Genomic DNA, 21,515 nt, shown 5'->3' on the forward strand with positions numbered 1-21,515 from the left:
ACAGATTCGTAACAATATAATATTAAGTTTACAAATATGTTTTCCACTGCATAAATTGAACAGATTTATATCGATACTTTGCAAATCAAATATTTGGTCCCAAAAATATCAGAAAGTAACCCAATTTTTAAGAAAACTTATGTTAAAAATTATGAACCTAACTGATGTTTAACAACTAATATATCGGGGGAAATTAATTAAAGAAATAACTTTAAACTGAATGGAAAAATAGCACACCTAGTTATCATAAAAGAGCTTATTAATGTTGAAACGAAAGAGATAATTATTATATTTCCTTTTTAGACAAATAAGCGTGATTATTCGATTTGGGTAAAAATTCATATTAAATGCAATAATAATATTTTAACCTCCTCGATTTTGAAAATAATTAATTCAATGCAATTTTTAAGAAGTATTTAAATATCCATTATTGCTTATATTGTTTGTAAACATAATAAAATAATATTTCCTAATTCGGAAAATAATTTTAGTGATACTGAAAAATCCCAATTAAAATTTTCGAAGGCGAGAAAAATTTCTATTTGAGAGCTGAATGAATTTATTCTAGTATTATGAATGATATCGTCGTAGGTAATAAATATTTTTCCATTATTTAACTGAGTTAAATCCATAAAGTAGAAGAAGCACTTTTTGAAACTATATTAAATACAAATCATTGATTTCATCTATTTTATCCTCTTTATTGCTTTTAACTATACATGATCATCAATATGCATAGCATAAACGATGTGCTCTGAGAAAATTGAAAAAGCGAAGTGGTTAAAATTTTCGTCAATTGACGAGAGTTAAGACGATTGCTACAACTTTTTAACACAGACATTTTTAGTATTAAATTAAAATTTAAATAGTTTATTCATCAGAAAAATATCACCCACAGAGGCAAAGCACCTCAGAAATGAGGATGAGAAGCTTCCGGTATGGTGGTTGGTTCTCGCTACCCTGATAGATATAGAAATAGTTCAGATCGGCTGCTTTCTATCGAAGATTCGATGTGTTTCCTACAGGAAGGGTTGTGCCGTGGTCAGTGATAATCCTTAAGACTCAACCTTAGTTCTCACCAATGCCACCGGGGTGGTATGATCATTCAAATTTAATTCGAATGCTTTTAATTAGGAAGAATAGCCTGTGTGATTATCAGAAACATATGCCGAAATTCAGCTCTGAAGATAAATTTTATATTTTCCAAAATAATACTTTTATGCAAGGTAGTGCATTACTTTTCATTTCTCATTCAGTCCAAATTTTTTAAAGAACTGTTTCATCCAAGACCATGTGACAGGTCATTATTCAGAAATAATATGGCCACTGAGATCGCCTGACTGCACACCATGCGATTAGGTTGAGTGATTATCAGAAAAGTTCATTTCTACAATACTCACCCAAGACTGTGTGACAGACTGTTATTCAAAAATAATTTGGCCACTGACATCGTCTGACTGCAGACCACACGATTAGGCAAAATGATTATCAAAAAAGATCTCTTCTACCGTACTAATGGTAATACTGAGTATCAAATTTTATATTTTTAGTTTAGTATGTTAAGAAGTATAGTATTTACAGATATAGCATACTGACAATTCTAAAATTATGCCTTTCGACTTCGGGACTGTCTAAAACGCTGAAATTCATCAAAATCTTGTGATCGAATTTTTTATTGCTACAATACCTTCTTTATATTTCGATATGAGAAAGTAAAAGCAATCGGTTTAAAATGAGAAATCAAATTTTTGAAAATATATATCCAGTTCCATTAAATATTCTGTACTCACCATTCAAAATCGATTATTAGTTTTATATTTTCAAGCGAATAAGCTTTTACCTGTAATATTTCAAAAAAGGATTATTAACGTGAAAAAGGGAATATTACTCAGGTGAAATTCCTTTTCCGCAAAGAATTTTCAATAACCTGGAGCTGTTTGATGTCTAAAAAAAGCTTTATATTTCCTTCTGCCAAAGAAGAACAGGGGTTTGACTGAAAGGATTTAGTTCTCTGATTTATTTCCTCCATAATGGTTCTATCCATCACGGAAAAATGCCTCACTCCTTAATCTTCCATAAATTCCTAAAATCTCGACGTAAATATTTTAAGATCGAATTCTACTCTCCTTTTACTACTTTCTTTTTCTGTTAATGACTTTCTTTCAGACAAAACCTTGTTTGATGATAGAGAACACTGAAGTTGTTTCAAAGATTTGCGAAATAAAATTTTACTCGATAGTTTTGGCATCTAAATTTTCAAAATAAAAATTAAAATGCATTGTACAAAGAAAATTTTGGAGATAAAAGATGAATTAAGTATAAGACAATGTCCTTAAGTTATTCTAATAACAATGATATTTTTTTTAAAAGCTTTAAGCTGAAAAGTTAATTAATACAAAAAAAATCAAAATTTTTGTTTCTTGAAAAAATATATTTTATTAAAGATCAGCCACCTTTAGTGACTACTTGGTTTGTTAGTATAATTAGTTCTTAAAAATTTCAAACATTTTGTTTAAACGTGTATAATTATTTTCAATTAAATATATTTTCTAAATGTCTTTCCCAGAAATATATATTTAAACTTTGATTTGATACATTTTTAAATAATTTTATTTCAGAATTTTTCACCGTTCTTTTATTGCGGTGTGTGTTTCCAATATTTTTCATCTACATCTCTATGCATTGGTTATATCATAGGAAAGAGCTGCGAGGCTAAAAAATAAATATCCATTAAAAATTGTTTTACATTCCTTAGTTCTGAAATTAAATTCTAATTGTAAATAATACAAAGTTTTATTTAAAACGTCTTATATTGAAACCATCTTAAAACAAACCCCCCTTATTACTTGATAATCAACTGTTAAAACATTCCAGAATGAAATATTAATAGCCACGCTAAAACGATCTGAGTTTAACTTCAACAATAAAATAAATTATTGTAAAATTACGATAATCAAAATGTTTTTTTCTACAGTTTGGATAAAATTTGCTTTGCTGTGATTAAATGCAAATTCCACAAAAAGTGGGATTTAAAAAATATTTTCGAAATTCAGAAATTTAAAATTAAAAAATTTTTTAATCTTTTTTTTAAAAAAAAATTATTTATTTAAAAAAATGTTTCTTCTCATTCAGCTTCAATATTTGCTCATAATATTTTTAGTAAGATTCTCACAATGAACTTGGTAGACTTAGAAATGAGATTCGGGATATTTAAATTAGTTTTAAGAAAAAAAATATTTTTTTAAGAATCTGTGTAATTTTTTGGAATAAATCCTGTTTTTCATTTTAATTATTTTTTAAAAAATAAATTCAAATATACATATTTACAAATCGATACATAATTTTATCAAATTGATATTTGAGAAAATACAAAAATAATTAAGTAATTTGAAAAGAATGTGTGTTGACTTTTAGCATTTTGTAATATACATGAGTTGGAAAAAACACTAACTGAAAAAGGCGAGTTTAAGGATTTAAACACAGAAATCCAGCTTATATTAATTTTATTAATAATAATTCAATGGAATTTTATCTCTTATATAGCTAATACTAGCTCAAATTTAATTTAGCAGTAATTGCAAAAAAAAATTTGTTATATAAAAAACTCTTTTTGAATTATTAATTTTGATATAATCAAAATATTTAGGAAACTATTTTTTTCTTCAAATACTTATTAATATTCTGAAAAAAATTGGAAAATATAAATTGGAAAAACCCATCTTGAAAAACAAACAAAAATACTAATTGCATAAAAATTTGTCTAAAAACATCTACATAAACAATTTAATCACAAACCTTTTCATATGAAAAAAATGATGTTATAAAAGTTAAGTTGATAATTCTTGCCTTGAGGAAACTAAAATGTTCTTGTTAACATTCACATATTTTGAAATGCAAATGAAGCTTGTTTTCCCATAAATCTCTTAAAGAAACCTTGCTCTTGTGGACAAACATCATTTGTCAGTTGTGCAAGATGTCGAAATATATTTTGTTTCCAATTTTTTTACTACAGTTAACATTCTGGTTCTTGTATATAATCGAAAGTAAATGCATATAGGATAATATTTTAGAAATATTGAATATTTTTTTACAATGTGAGTATTTATAATTAATAATTATCACCATTTATGCTACATTTATTACTATTTTTTAAATATTACATTACAATTTAAGAATTAAAATAATAAACATTTTTCCTTGCATAAAAATAAGTGGCATATTAATTAAAACTATCTGTAAATAGTTAATTAAATTTAAATAATTTTATTTTGTTTAAAAAAATTCATCTGTATTTATAATTTTTTTTTAATTTTAATTTTATTATTATGTATTTCAATAATAAATATTTAATTTGGATGGAAAAAAATTTAAAACATATTAATTAAGAGTATTTGTAAATTTTCAATTGAATTAAAGTTATTCAAAAAGAAAAAAATTCCTAGCCAGGTTTGAACCTTGACCTTCCACCTACGAGACGGTTACTTAGACAACCATGCCTTCGTGATCATCGGGACGGGTGTCAAGTTATCAGTATAAGCTTCACCAAAAATTTGAGGACCATTTTCTCGAAATTGGTTGATTATTGCGTTTTAATATTTTCATGAATGAAATTTTTAAATGCATACCATCATTACACTAAATCTCATCCCGATTTGTAAGAATTAAATAATGTAGAACATATATACTACAAAAAATTAATGTCATTGAAGGATTTTTTTTTTAAATTTTCAGATGATATAGAAATTAATTTTGTCTGTAATATTTCCAAAAGATATTGAGGGAAAATGCAGAAATTTTACTTGATTTTTAATTATTTGAATTTTTCATTAATTTTTTTTAAAGGATTCAATGTACGCATTTTCACTTTCCAAGAATATATGCTCTAAATTTGGTATATTAAATGGTCTTGCTTGTTGGTTCCAACACATATACACACATACCTCTTTATAAAGATTAAAATTTTATAAAATGTGTAATATAATGCTGAATTTGTTCTCCGTGATCTAAAACTTACTGAACGGTGTTGCATCCCCCTTTAGAGACAATTGATTCTTCATTGAAGTTTAAGGAAAATAAGAACATGACAAAAAAACTATTTTAACCTTCTTTTGGAGTAAAACAGTATTTATGTTACCATATACTGCATTAAGATGCATTTTCATCGTTGGCAAAATATTCTCTTTTTCAGGTCATCACATGCCAGCTCCAGACCAACTGCGACTAGCCCTCACTTGGAATCGAGTGGACATCGCAAGGAGTGAGATTTTTGTCTACGGACAAGAGTGGCCTGTAAGTAAATAAACCTTATTTCAGGTGTATCAGCTTTCCAACTGAAATATTGTTATTAGATTTATCAAAGTTCCTGCTTTTATTTTTTCAAGTATACAAACAGCTTTGAAATATTATCAGTTTTTTCTTTGCTTTGGTCTTGATCAAATGAGCAGCTTTATTTTTAATATCCTAACTATTCTTTCTTTAAACTTCATAATACATTTGGCATTTATATACTATAATCTTGGGTACTGTTTTTATTGTTCTAACGTTCAATATATCTACTAAAATCCTTCTACTCCATATTAACTTGAGAATGGCGACAATTACAGTCACAAACTTGATGTCCAGATAGTAAAGTAACAATGCGCTACAGGATAAAAATCAGTTATAGCGCCCTCTGGTGGCAAATAACGGAGTTAAAGTTTCCATTTTGAAAGCGATACAAGATTAGGAGAAAAAATCAGTCAGAAAATCATAGAGAATCTTCGATTTGTCTTGAGTGCGATATTTCCTGGGAACAAAACATATAAAATGCGCATTTTTTTGGTCACAGTTTTCAAAAAAGTGTGAAGACAAGAAAATTATGAACAGCATAAAAAAAAATCTTTTGAACAATAACCATCTACCCGATGATGTTCTGCACCATGAGGTACAGGTCGCCAACATTACAGGACTTTAAGTGATATATAATTGATACTTGTGGCAGAATGTCACTTAATATTCTACAAATGTGCAGCAAGAAATCCAAGAAAGATTCCAAACTGCATTATAGCTGGTAGAGAGAATTTCAAACACCGAAGATAAAAGATTTGTTGGTTACTAATTACTCTTTTTTTATCATTATTATTTCTAACGCTTTTCTGGCGCAAGAATGTGGAAAGTCGCGACCAACGAAATGTGCATTCTAGCATTATTGTGCTCAGGCATCTTTTTGTACCAAATCGATGGAACCCTACAAATTTGAAATCAAACTATATGTATCCTGTATTTTCCCTGAATGTTGTTTTCTCCAAGTAAGAACGCTACTTCCTTTGTTTGTCGTCAAATGGTGCTGTAACGAATCTCACAGTTAGGGATTGCAATACCGGTATACCGGGATACCGAATACCGGTATTTTGAGCCATTTGTACAATTTTGTAATACCGGTATTCACAAGTTTAAATACCGGTTTTTCGGTATTTACTAGAAACTTTTAAAATTGTCTCCACTATATGTTCAGGTATCGCGAACATAGCAAAATAGTATACGTTTTTGTTTTTATGTCTTCTTAATGGGCGAAATTAATTAGCTAATTAATGACTTAATTAATTGCTTAAATCTAAATTAGTGAAACATGGATTATCCCTGAAAGAAGATATTGTATCTATAACGACTGATGGAGCAACAGTTATGAAAAAAGTTGGAAAGTTGATTGGTGCAAATCTGCAATTGTGCTATGCTCATGGAATTCAATTAGGAGTAATAGATACATTATACCAAAAAAATAAAGAAGAAAAACAGAAGAATAGAAGAATCCAAATGTGGATATAGAAACTTTGGATTCCAACTTCGAAGAGAGTGAGAGTGATATTGACAATGAAGATAATGACAATTTAATTATTGAAGAAGATATTGCTAAAAATGATGAAATATTAGCCTATCAAGAATTGCTTCCTATAATTTACAAAGTTTGAAAAATTGTTAAAATATTTAAACGTTCCCCTATAAAAAGGATATATTTCTAAAATATATACTAACTGAAAATAAAACAGAATATATGTTAATATTAGATTCTAAAACACGTTGGAACAGTTTACTCCTAATGATGGAACGATTTTTGAAACTGAGAAATCCAATCCAAAAAGCAATAATCGACTTAAACCTGTAAATTAATTTTTCAGATAGTGAATTCGACTTAATATCCAGAACTCTATCAGCTCTACTTCCAATAAAACTGACTATTCAGGCATTATGTCGGAGAGATTGTAATTTATTAACAGCTAATGCAACAATAAATTTCATGTTGCAGTCACTGAAAGAACAACACACATTAGTATCTGAAGAATTATATATTATATTGAAAAATCGTACAGAAGAAAGGCATACCGAAATAGAAAATGTCTTATGGTATTTACATAATTCAAATGATTTTAAAAATGAAAATGAAAAGAAGAAAAGAAAATAACCAATTCAAATCTGATTAAGTTAGAGTAAAGTTTCTTAAAAATTTTTTCCCACTAACCTATCCACATTCAAAATTCGATACAATTATCGAAGATTATGATGTCACTACTGTCGATAGTGAAAAGGAATTGTCTCTTGAACGAAAATTAGAATTAGCGATAAATAAAAAAATTTCAACGATCCAAAATACAATTCTGAAATCAGCTATATCCAAAACCATTCGACGAGAAATCGATTTATTTGAAGATGAGGGATTTAGAGGTAAATACTTGGAAAAAGTAATATATCACGCATTGCTAACAGTACCACCAACTAGCGTAGGTGCCGAAAGAGCGTTTTCGACAGCTGGTCATTTTTACACAAAATTACTTTTCAGGCTTAATGGCAGTACAATTGATGCATTATGTTTTTTTAGATCACATTTCAAAAATTTGTAATAATACCACAAACTGAATAGTGATATTTATACTTTTTTTTGGTGATTTAAATAAATAAGATGTTTCTTTACTTTTTTGTGATTATATACTGTTATAATTTATAAGTTACAAATTATTTTTTTTGTGATATTTACACTCTCTAACAAAACAGGCAAATAAAAAAAAGAAACACCTCCGTTTTCTTTCTTTTTCCAAAATTTCTAATACCGGTATTAAAACCGGTATCCCGGTATTAAGATTTAAAAAATACCGAATACCGGTATTGAAATTTCGGTCCGGTATTGCAATCCCTACTCACAGTGTAGCACATGGTCACTCAAATAAACCTAGACATGAAGTATATGACCATAGTTATCGCCATTCGTAAATTAGTATGGACTAGAAATTAAGGGGACAATTGTATATTATTATATAATACGAGATTATCAAGCAATCAGGCATTTATTCATCTTCGTATTCATACAGCGTCTTTATTAAAGTTTCTTTATTTATTTGATGGATGAGGATACTTTTTTAATTAAAATTATGGCATATGCTGTTACATATATAGTGCAACTATAAAGTCAGAAATATTCTTCATTTTAAGGTGTACGTACACACTAGAAGATCTATTTTCTTAAATTTTAACTTTGAAAATCCAGTTTTTTTCACAGTAGGTCATTAATATATGTTTGAATTCATTTCAGTAAGAATAAACCATATTACACCAACTATTAATTAATTAAATAATATTTGATAAGCTAATTAGCCTATTTTTTGAAAACATGATATCTGAAATTCTAATTTGTACAGACACACAATTTTAGTTGGAAATGATGCCTAATATTAGTCTTCATGTTGTCTGCCTCAATCATGTTATAAAAATATATAGTTTTTTTTAATAATTTTTTCATCAACAATGAATAGAAAAAACGAGATTTTTTCTGTCATTTTAACTTTTAAATAGCTATTAAAAATTTATTTCTATAAATATAACTTTGATTGAGGCACAAAACACCCACTTTTCATACAGATTATTTCGATGTATAAATAATTGTATTTGGTTAATCTCTTGTTGTGTTATGATTGTTTGAATGAAGCAACATAGTAGAAAAATATCACTCTTCATAAAATGAGTTTTAAAAAAACCGGAATTAGAGTTTTTAGTAAAAGTACCTCAAGAAAATAATTATAATTCAAGAAATAATCCGCATATTGACAACATCTTGGTATCGTTTGAAAGCTAAAGGATCAGAGAACATTTTGAAGCAATAAAAAAAATATTCGATATTCTGAACGATTTTCGAAGTTTTAAGTGTGTACGTACACCTTAAATCTTTTAAACTTACTCTAAGTTAAATTGTTTCTACGTTAAAACTCTTAAATTTTATGTGCGTTTAAGTCACTTTTAGCTCTGATAATTGCACTTGAAAATGAGAAACATTCAAGTAACCTCTCATAATCTAGGACGTTAGTTGTTAAACTCATTTCCTTATTCCACTACAAGTATGATTAACCAATTAAGAATAATTTATCACATCACAATGGAGATGAGACTAAAAGAGGCAAACAGCGAACTACTTCAAAATGTTGAGTTTTGAAAGTTAGGATTAAAGCTTTGTTCCAATTTGCAGAATAATTATGACCGTAAACACTTGAAAGTTTTGAATTAAAGTGGATTAGTGGACATCTTTAGAAATCTTTGTGGTATTCTCTGTGGAGTAAGTGAAGTGAAGTAAGAAAATGCTGAGCATTGTAGTAAAATATATACTGATGTGGTATTGTGTGGTATCTGCGGGTGTAGCCACTGGATCAGCGTTTGTTATTTTATCATCAAGTATTATCCTCTTAAGGCGAATAAACTTGCAAATGTTATTAAAAATGTAAAATATCAGAATATCACCCTTTTCTTATATAACTGGGAAGGGATACTTAGCTTAAGGAAATTCCTGTCATTGAAATGAGTTACCGATTTATATTTATAGATTTAGTTGTTATAATGTCAATGAATGCTTTCATTAAAAGAGTTTTATTGAATTAATTATAGTTGCTAAATATGTTGGCCAGTTCAGCAATATTTTATGTCACTAAATGGATAATAGAAGACTTGGACTAATGCTTTTGAGTCAATATATGTTGTGAGGTTCTCGTTTCCCACATTTTTGCTAAAAATAGATTTTAAATTTAATGGCCTGTAGACATTTGAATATTTCGCATATATTGTTTTGTAAAATAGTGAAATAGGAAATTTCTCGGCGTAATAAATATCTCGGGATGATATGAAATTGATAATATCTGTTGCAGGGCACATTAGAAACAATAACAAAACAACTACATCAATGTCTTTCCCAAAGGAGGAGTAGGTCTACTAGTCGATTTTCTTGCATATTAACTCTTTTTCACAGAACAATCAATACAACCCTCCCCTTAATTCATATACTACTGGAATAAGGCATGGCATAATTTCAGTCACACGTCTATAAGCTCTATCCTCAACTCTTTTTACCGAAGATTTTCCTAATTTTTCAAGTGATACGATAAGACGGTTTCTTTTTATACGGGAAATTTAAATTATGAAAAGAGGGCACTTTTAATGATAACTTGCTTTACATCCTGGACCCCTCTACTACTCCTTTGAAGTGGGAACCTCCTTTGAAGCCAAAAATAGACCATTTGTATATAATTTTGGACTGGGTTAGTAGTGAAAGGATTAACAAAAGTTCTTAGCTAACTATACTACACCCAAGTACTATTAGTTTCTACATTTATGTATAGTCCATGATAAATCAAAATGTCATGTATCAAATTTGTCAAAACGTGTTATTGATACAAACATTTGTTTAGATTAACTACATTTTTTATAAAATTACTGAATATTTTTATAAAATGCCTCTGTCAATAGTTGTTATGTCAAAAATTTTTATATTTGATATAACAACTATTGACAATGTTTTTTTTGTCATGTAAGAATGTAAGAACATGATATTGTTCCGGATTGCACGGGCAAAAAAAAAGAAATTCCACAAAATTGGAGATTTATCGCTTTGAAGGCATCAATTTTTAATTTTTGGGTTAATACAAAATGATAAAGAAGTTTATCACATTTGTCACCTTATCGCCAACAAAAAGTTATAGCTTGGCGAAAATATTCTCTTATATATAATTTTTAAATTTTTTGTGATTTGGAAAAATGTTTTTAACCTCGGACGATTTAAAAATGGAAAAAAAAAAAATCATCGCTTTTCAAATATCGACGCATGTGTAATCTGATAGTCACGTGATTGTTTCAAAGTGGTTTAAAGTGACTTAATTAATTAAGATAAACAATGATTTTAAAATATTAATATTCTCACATGATAACATGAAATTTGCGATAGCAGATTTCAGCTTTTTTATATTAATATGTACATATTTTTTGACATATGACAGCAGTGATAATGTACAGGAAAAAAAGCATTTTTACCCTGAGTTATCATTTGCTACTTTATTTCAATGTTTTATAATTATATAAAGTAGAAAATCAGGTTAAATACAAGATAGCACTATGTTGACCTTTTCTAAAACAGATTCAGCTGTTTACTAAGATAAAAACTAATTTCAGATTTACCACAAACCACTTACGCTGTCAAAGAAGCCACCCCACTAATTGAGTATCTCGCCTTTTTTAAAAAATAATATCAGTTTCACAACCACCGAACGCACACAGGAAAAATCACCATTTCGTAGACCAACAGAAGAAAAAAACTACGCCAGCAAAGAAATTCCTAATTGAATATTCTGTTCCTTGAAAGATTCGAAATTGAATTTGCAGACATCTTACGAAATCTTGATCATGCTAAAGCGCAAAGACTGATAAAGTCGGTGGTAGATATGTAAAGGAGGGAGACACATAATTAAATTTCAATTTCGTCAGTAACCCTGAACACAGCGGGTAATTTGCCTGTTTTAGCGAGTCTACAGATAATAGCTAATGAATAAAGGCAGGTCGAAGCCTTGAAAAAAGGGAGAGAAATTTTGAAATGTAATGAAATATTCAGGAATGCAAAACATACTCTTTATTAATATTCATGTTTCATCAGGGAAGTTGCGTTTCCGTGAAAAATTCTTAATGGTGAGATGTTTATTCATTAAAATGATGCCTTTTGGACTTAAAAGATTTTTCTAGGAAACAATGCGGATTAAAATAACGATCTCGGGAAAAATAGATGCATTGTTTTCTAGAAATTTGATCAATTGGAAGAAAATATTATATAATATGGAAATTTTTTCGAAATTATTATAAGTTTGAATTATGAAATTAAGATTAGTTACTTTTTGTGTATATTGAAATTCTCTGAAAATATTATATTGTATAGTTAATTTTATTCCATTAGCTGTAAGATTGTTATTTATCTTAGTTTCTTCTATCAGAATCTTTTATATACTGCACTTATTTACTTATTTTTGAGGTCTATTTATTAGGATTCATTCAAAAATAACTTTGGATTATTTTTTTCCACGAGTGACAAATTGACTAGCTGTTAGCGCACTATATTGCAGTATTCAATTAGTTATATTAAGAAAATTTGATGAATTTCCACAATAAGTGAAAAGCATTCTGATTATTTGACTTCTTCTGTATTGGCAGTGACAAAATTAATTGATCAATAAAATTGATGAAATTGCTCAAATGGATGAAGTGGGGAACTTTGAAAAGTCTTTTAGTATCCTTCAAAACCGGGTTGCTTTGATTTTTTTTTTCCATGAGTGACAAATCGACTTCAACGACTAGATTTTATGGCACCATGTTACAGTATTAAATTTTTTATATTAAGCAAATCAATGAATTTCCACGATAAGCACAAAGCATTCTAATTATTTGACTTGTTCTAAATTTGCAGTGACAAAATTAATTGATAAATAAAGCTGGCGAAATCGCCGATATTGAAGAAGTTGGAGTACTCTGGCCAAATTTTTCCATATCCTTCGAGCTAGAAAGAGGGTGGGTGCAAACGAAATTAGATGAAATATCCATGAGTAATCAGCTTCCATGTAAATTAAAAAGCAGCGAAATCAGTATAGAGGTTGTGTTGGGGAGATTTCACCGCATTTTTTTTTTCTTTTCAGAAAGAATGGCAGTTTACTCTAGAAGAATTTTTGAGATTTATTTGGAAAATAGACCGATGGCACATCACAGGATCATAAATTTTCAAAATGTGTGAAAATTTATGAATTGAATAAAAATTGGCAAACTCGAATAAGTAGTTAGGCCAAGGAAACTGGTTCTTTTCCAGCGTTTGCTTCAAAGATATGCAATTAAGAAAAAAAACTATATACAATTGCAAAGTTTCATCAAATAAGGTACTCAAGTATATGAAAATACTTTGGCTTCTGTAGGAGGGAAAAAATTAAATTTTTCTACAACTGGCATAACGAAAAAGTGTCATTGAGAAAACGGCTTAACGGAAAAATGACCAGATAATACATTAATTAAAGCGCCTAATATCTTGTTCAAAATAAACATCTTTGACACCCATAGAAAGTTGCATTCTTTTTATAATGCTGGAGCATACAAGATCATTTTAATTTAAAGATAGGTGTTTTGAATTCTTTTGTACCGCCAAAATTAATTTAAATTTAAAAAAAAAATAATAAAAGATTGATAAGTCTTAAAAAATAGTTTTATGAAATAAACTTTAAAAAGCGCGAAAAAAAAGCAGATTTTTTAGAATTAATTTCTATTATTTTAATCTTGCTATCTATTGCTTCTTACCATTACTACCAGATGTCGCCAGTAAAAGAGAAACAACATCTCATTCAATTAATGATTGTTTGATAATTAAGATACGAAAAATATTAATATAGTATGTTTTGATTGATAATATAGAAGTGTACAAATTTCGAACGCCTAGTTCCCAAGGAAACCATTGGAAAATCAAATTCAATATTCCATCTTTTTAATTAAATAAAAGCGTTTCAAAAGCAGAAACATCTCGTCTTAAATTGAATTACTTATTCATTTGTATAATGTAAATATCATCTAGTTATTTAATTTTTCTTTTGTTATTCGATTCTATAATGTCTTGTATTCATTTAAAAAATATTTCATTGTCTTTGTCGAATTGTTAAGCGAAATCAACATTAATATTTCATTTTTTAATCATTGAATTGAAAGAATTGTTCTTGTTTTTTGTGAAACTACTTACGTATGAGATATATATTTTGCTTATCAGTATGGCAATGGAATTTTCAATTATACAGCCTTTCTATATAATGGATAACTTTTTTGAAATAAATTAAGTCGCATCATATTCCTCAATTCCTGCTAGAAAATGAAAACGATAATAAATTCATGATATTTGAAATGATAACTGAATTTAATATTTTTTAATCTTGAATAAAAGTCTTCAATTAATTAAAATCATTTCTAAAGAATAGCAGCTAGTGTTATTAATGTCATTTATTATAAAAAGCTTGCAAAAAATGCATTTTGATTTAACTATTAAAATTTTATTTTACATTTCATTTATAACTTATAGGATAATTTAATCTTAATTTATTCATTTAAACTTAAAATGGGTGAGGTTTTATTATTTTTCAATTAAATTGAATCATTTAACAATTCATTCTGAGTATTTGTCCAATCATATCGTGAGTTTCATCATTTCATGAATTTTCAAATATAATACAAATTTTTCTCTAGCTGATTTGTCTATACAATCAAAATCATGTTTTGTTTCAAATTCATGAATATATATCACATTCTTATCATGTGCCCATGATATGCTCATTATTTGGATGATAGTGTCTACAAAATAGCATCCACTTAAAATAAATATCTGTAACGTTTTCAAATTAGCGTCTTCCAAACAAACATATAAAATGAATATTAATTTTTATCTTAAAAATTAATTATGTATTTTATTTTATAAGTTGTATTTTGGAAGTAGTATATTCTAAAGTTTTAAACATTCAGTGTCTTTTTAACTCAACAGTTTGTTGACAAAAAATTAAACATTCCTGTTTTCCCAGTTGCGTATTTTTACATTATTTGAAGCAGAGGGAAGTAAATGTGCGATACAGTTAATCAATTCTTTTCTTAAACAAAAACATAATAAGTTTACACTCGTTGATCATAAATCATGTTAAAGGTAATAGAATAAATTTATTCGTCGTTAATATTATTATTACTTTGAGAATTTATAATAATTTGAGATACTAATACATAAACATTAAAACGAAGACTAGTGTAATTTTCTGCAAAATTTTTTTGATTAACCAAAATCCAAGTTACTTTAATTCTTAACAAACAGAATATCTTATCGGCGTATGATTCAGCGTTTTAAAGTGCAGATTGTAAACGCTCGATACATAAAATAAACATTTCTTATTTTAGGATATTACGACCAACGATTGAAAGTGTTTTAAAGAAATTAAAATCAAAACACAAACTACGTCAAATCCAAGTAACGGCGAGCATCTCACTCGTTCTATTTATTTTTTTAAAAACATAATCCTCGTTGCCAGATGCAACAGCAGAAAAATAGTTTCATTTAACACAAAATAATATATAAAATATTTTTGCTGCAATTACTTCAAAAACAAACATGAACAATTATAACAACTAAACAAATACAAAACATTAATAATTATTTATAATATTTAGTTACGTGTGAACCACCATAACTTGCGATGATGAGTTGCGTTACTCACAACCTGTTCCTACATCACCGGGTTCGTAGCCGAGTAACATGACCACAAGACAAAAGAAATTTCTCATGTCTCGTAGCTGTTATCTAGCTTATAAAGCGTCACCACAATCTCAAACAATAATCAATTCTCAATACACTGCTAATGAATCAGATAGATTTTCAAATAAATTTTATTTTATTGAATTAATTAATTGATTGATTTCTATTTAAACAATTTCAATGCTGAAAATATTTTTGTATACACTTTCTTCAAAAAAAAATTGCATTTTAAATATTAAAATCCGCATTTCTAATAAACGGGAACTCAAAACCGATTCGAATAAATAAGCGTTGATTTTGTTTTTAAAATAAACTTTAAATTATTTAACATAAAATCTATTCAATGATAGTTCATATAACATCGCATTCTATTTGCAAATTAAAAGAGATATTTGAGGTCATAATTTCAGTGCTACTTTTATGCTCGTTTTACAGCAAGAGCGTTAGATTGAACTTTTTCCCAAAAAGATATCACTACTTTACAAAGAAGGCTAAAGAATACGTTATAATATCTCTTCGAGCTGAATTAGTGCAAAGACAGTTTCTGGAGCTGGCGTCCTGGCATTGGGGTAGCGCATCTTCCCCGTGATCTGGGCGTCCCGGGTTCGAATCCCGGTTCGGGCATGGTTGTTCTTCATCTGTGTTCTATCCGTGAGGTGTGTGAATGTGCCCCCCTCCTGTAAAAAGGGGTTGAGCAAACGAATGTGTGAGTTTCATCTTCATATGAGCTAGAAGTCAGACTTCTGCCCTCGGGTGCTCAGAGGTCTTTACTCTCAGAAGCTACTGCACCCCCTTTCCGTGGTAACACGGACACGACATCATCATCAACATCACAGTTTCTGGATATGCTTATATAAGAAGAGGTTATTCCTATTTGGTTTCTAATAAATTTATCATATAGATATAGAACTCAAGAAATGTATTTCTGCTAAATTGAATTTTTAATACTCTTCAAAATAATATGTGATAAATTTTCTAAAAAGCTTATGGCTTTTGTACTAATTATCAAAGATTTTATGAGCTTAGCAATAGAAAATGAAGGCCAATTGTTGCTTTAATACCTGAATGGCATTCTTTCGAAATTTAAGATTTTAAATCCTAATTCTGTCCTATCTCATCTTCTTTTCAAATTCCACCTTTAAATTTTTGATATCTTGTAAAGCCTTTTTTTTAATTAATTTAAATTATTGTTTCAAATAGAAATTAATAATCGTTCTTCATAAAAAAAAAATGAAATTGCGCTCGTTTATCATTAGTTTTCTGGGTGGGGGTGGGGGGCATGTTAAACTAAACTCAGAAGAAACAGTGTTACAGAAAAATAGAATTACACGCATTGACAATTTTACTTTCGAAAAAAAAATCTGAGAAATTTTAGTTTTGAAAATTAAAATCAAAATTGAAAAAAAAGAACTCTTTAGAATTTAAGAAGACAAACAGCACTAATAACTACATGCACTTCATATTTCTAAAATTAGCATAAAAAACAAAATATTAGTTTCAAATAAGAGTGGCTGTATTATTTTTAGGTATACCTAACTATAACAAATCTGAATAAAATCCACAAATAATCTCTAGCCGAAACATGCGCCGATACCTAAATTTACGTACTATAAATCAAAATAGATGTTTCTTAAAAGGTTTAGCTCTAATATGTTACGCAACAGAAATTTTCAAAATGTTTTGTGGTCGTGTTTCATTTTACCTCATGCTCTAATGGGACTTCGCACATTCATTTATGAATGCAGGAACAACTTATAATTTAAAAATTAATTCTAACTCTGCGAGGATTGGAAAGCGTTGCCGTAACATATTTATAATGAAACCAACAGGTTGTTAGCTGCTAATGATCTCTCGTATTTAAAATGGTTAATAATTTATTTGTCTCGTGGATCTGAGAGCAGGAGCATTCTGCAAACTGTTCACTCAAACGTGCTGCAATTACAATCTACCTACATTTTAAATAACCACTGCGTAATTCTGATGATAAATGTACTTTTAAATTATGCGTTAATTTTTAATATACAGAAACCATATCTCGCTTTGGAAGTTGGATTATTACTGACAGGAGAATGCGATGTGTTCAATATTTGGGTGAAATATTCCCTATTAAACTTTTTCTCTTGCATTTAAGTGATATTTATGTTTTAATAATGCACTTTTAATTACAGTACACTCCCGAGTATCCGGTTCGAGACTATCCGGCTTAGTTGATATCGTAATTAAATGAGGAAAGCAAGGCATCTATTAAATAATCTATTAAGGACTTTTTCGAAATCTAAAAACTAAGTTTTGACTCTTTTCTTAGGGTTACTTTTTTATATCTGTGTAGGCATTTATCAATGAAAAATAAAATCAGTTGGAACCAGGTTTCTCAAGAATTAGGCCTACGATTTATGTTATTGTTTTGTTTATGTTTCCTACATTTTGGTTGGGCATTACAGAATTAATGTTAAAATGTGAACAGTGAATAATCCTTTAACTTATTTTTCTCTAACAAATCCTTGAAACGTCCAGTGCAGTATATAAACATATATAAACTACCAGTACAGGGCCTTCTATTTTAACTCGATATGTTATCGGCAGCTGCTTCTATGATTCACCGGGCAGCAGCTGCCTTTACATTGAGATAAATGGTGGGCTTAGTACTCAATAAGAAGGGTACTCACCATTTATCTCAATGTGAACATATGTTTTATAACAGTGCGTTTTGGTATAAAAACTTTGCCTTCTGGGATAGGAGGACAAAGAAATGAATTCATGGAACTGGTCTATCCGGCTTTTTTGTTATTCGGTATGCCTTTCTGTACCGTATTTAATAATAGCACATTATGCTGTCACAAAGTTCTTTATGCGCTTTTATTTGGTTTGGGGTTTTTCTTATTTCAAATTTCATACATATAAAATTGAAATGTTGAAATCAATTTTTAACACATTTCTTAATTCAGGGACTCTACAACTGCGTGCTTACAATGATAGTGTAATATTTTAATTTAAAAAAAAGTTTTAATCTAAACTGATTTTTTGATTTTATTTAGTTTTAATTAAACAAAAGCACCATCTGGTAGTATTTTTAGAAGAACTGATCATAAAATTACTTAAAATAGCTAATTGAAGTCTTTAACCGATGTGAGTGAAAAAAAAAATTCAAAAATTACTTTTCGATTTAAAATATTAAATGAGCAATTCTTTATACTAAGGTAAAAAGGCATAATTATTAGCTAAGTAAGAAAAAGGATATTTAAATACGTCGTTAGTATAAAGAGATTTCTTCGATTTCCCAGTATTTAATACTTTTGCTCTTGAAAACATTTCGCTTTACTATTTTTCTGTATTTAGTTGTGAAATATTTTCAAAAGTGAAAAGTAATAATAGCAAAAATAAACTATTTCGAAACTTTCTCGCATAGTCTCTAATACTTGTTTTAATGTATTATTAATTGTATGCCACTGGAGCAATAATTATGAAAGATCCTGTTATCTTGTTAGCGAACGCAATCTTTGGCAATTAATACCTGGAGTGCGTTTAAGGTAGCCGACTACGTTAGAAGCAATATTTTTGAAAAATTGGATTTTTTAAAAATTATTTATGGTTTTTAGATGTATTGTCAATTATAAACACTATATATACAAAAAAAATTATTTGGAAATATAATATTTTTTGAGAAATAGGAAAATTTGTAGTAAATTTGAATGAAATTTAACCTAAACGGTTAACACTCTACTCAAAATTGTAATGCAGCAATCCTATTTTTCTTTGTACACAAGTTATAGAATATAATGATGAATATGAAATGAACAAAAATGTAAGAAACATTTTGAGATGCAAAGAAATTATGGGTAAAAATGTACGTATATATACATTTTTTCCATAAATTTACAACTTAATTTTTCTAAAAACACCTATAAATGAAAAAGTATTTCACCAACAATAAAACTTTTGGTTCATTTCAATGCCCATAGTATTTAAAACACACGCTGAAATTTTTATGTAAATACCTCTATTAGTTTTTGAGATATCATGTTAACGGTGGATAATTTTTTATAAAAATTAAAGTTTAAGAAAATTGAAGTTAAAGAAACATTTTAGCTAAAAAATTGTTTAAAATTATCCTGGATGATAGATCAGACCTTTCTTTTCCTAGAAAATACTATTTTGGAAAGAGGAAAGCCTGAACTACAAGAAATAATAATGAAAGAAGAATTCGTCAATGTTGTCGAAAACCAGTATTTTTAACGTAGTCGGATACCTTAATATATAAGTATCAGAAAAGCGACATGAATTTTGGAAGCATTTTTCCTATTGGAACCAAAACTTTACATAGAACTACAACTGTGGTCACAATATCATATACCAAATTTAATTTGTTTAAGTTGTTGCATTTTTTAGTTATTATGTTTTTGCCAATGTGAGAATATCAAATGACTGACAGTTAACACTTTGAGAAATTTGTTTCAAAATTTAATAAGAGTCTAACCCTGTGTACCGAATTTTATTTATATAGAACTTTTCCAGTTATCATGTTCCCTTGTACTCAGACAGCCGGACAGACTGGCATCTCCTGAAGGGGTTTCGTTCAAATTTTTTGCGTAAAAACTATATACCAATTATATCCGTCATGAGAAATTCGTTTGTGTCATGAGAAATTCGTCATGTGAGTTATCATGCTGGCATACAGGAGAACATCAATACAAAATGGCGCCTTTCGGTCTCAGTGAGATTTGGAACTTGGAAATTTGATAAAATCTCGAGTTCGAATTTTTTGATGATTACAATTTTTCTTCTTTTTGTATACTTTACATACCAGAATGTAATTATTAAGGAGAAAAAATTAAACAGTAGAAAATCAATTTTTTATCTCATATATGAAGAGAAAAAAATTTAAAAATACCATTTGATGATAGAAATACTTTATTTAGATTTTTAATCTCAGTTATAATGCAATTTAAATTTTTAATGTATCTTAGAAATTGTTTTCTTTATTATATTTATGGTGGTATAATTTGCTTATATTAATGATTTTAATGCCTCGATTTGTTACGATTTAATACAAGCGATACAATACATACGATTTTTTTTTCGATTTTTTGTGCCTTTTATTCATGACTTCATAATTTAATATTATATATATATATATATATATATATATATATATATATATATATATATATATATATATATATATATATATATATATATATATATATTAAACTCGTAATTTAAACCAAATTAATTTCTAAAATTTTATCTTAATTTAGCCCATAGTAATTTCATTCTCTTATTTCCTGATACAATTCCACTTTCTGTTTAATTAATTCAACTGAAGCTGTATAAAAATTACTGCGCAATCACTTCTACGTATCAAATGAAAGTGATCCCTTCGTTGCCCTTGACAAAGGTCATTACGTGTATGAATTGACATGTGGCCGGAAATCCCATGTTATATAAGACTAGTAATCTTTTGTTTCGGCCCTTCTTTTTCTTACTTCTGCTTTTGTGCCGCTTCTGCTACGCCTTCTTGCAAATAAATCATGCATGTCCCCCAGATCAGAATAAAGCGAAATTAAAAATACAAAGTCTCTTCACTGCTTGTCAAACCTGCATTCTGCTTCAAACAAAATATAAAACAAGGCGTTACATATTAAATAAACACCGATTATAATATTAAATCAGTTTTAAATTCCAAAGATATAGTAGCAACTACATTATACATTTTTTATTCATTGCTGGAATTGAAAAAAAAAGTGTTTTATGATTCGTTCATCTTCCAAAATCGCCGCACGAAGTTATGACATGCGCGATATATATATAAATCTCCACTTGCACGTAAGTGATGGGAATTCAAAAATCACAACTCTTTTTCGTCACGTAACCACTTTCTTCTGGACAAGGCACTAAATTTTCGGAAGTAGATAGGAATAGCGCAACTTTTTTA

General features: G+C 28.4%; 1 protein-coding gene across 1 annotated transcript in view; it reads left to right on the forward strand.

Moving 5' to 3' along the window:
- LOC129987645 (transient receptor potential cation channel trpm-like) overlaps positions 1-21,515 on the forward strand; it is a 247,814-nt gene that overhangs the window by 165,318 nt on the left and 60,981 nt on the right. Inside the window, exon 7 of the mRNA XM_056095604.1 lies at positions 5,189-5,289. Within this exon, the coding sequence (XP_055951579.1) occupies positions 5,189-5,289 (101 nt within the window). The remainder of the gene's footprint in view (positions 1-5,188; positions 5,290-21,515) is intronic.

The sequence above is a fragment of the Argiope bruennichi genome, chromosome 10 (assembly GCF_947563725.1).
Source record: "Argiope bruennichi chromosome 10, qqArgBrue1.1, whole genome shotgun sequence".
NCBI lineage: Eukaryota > Metazoa > Arthropoda > Arachnida > Araneae > Araneidae > Argiope > Argiope bruennichi.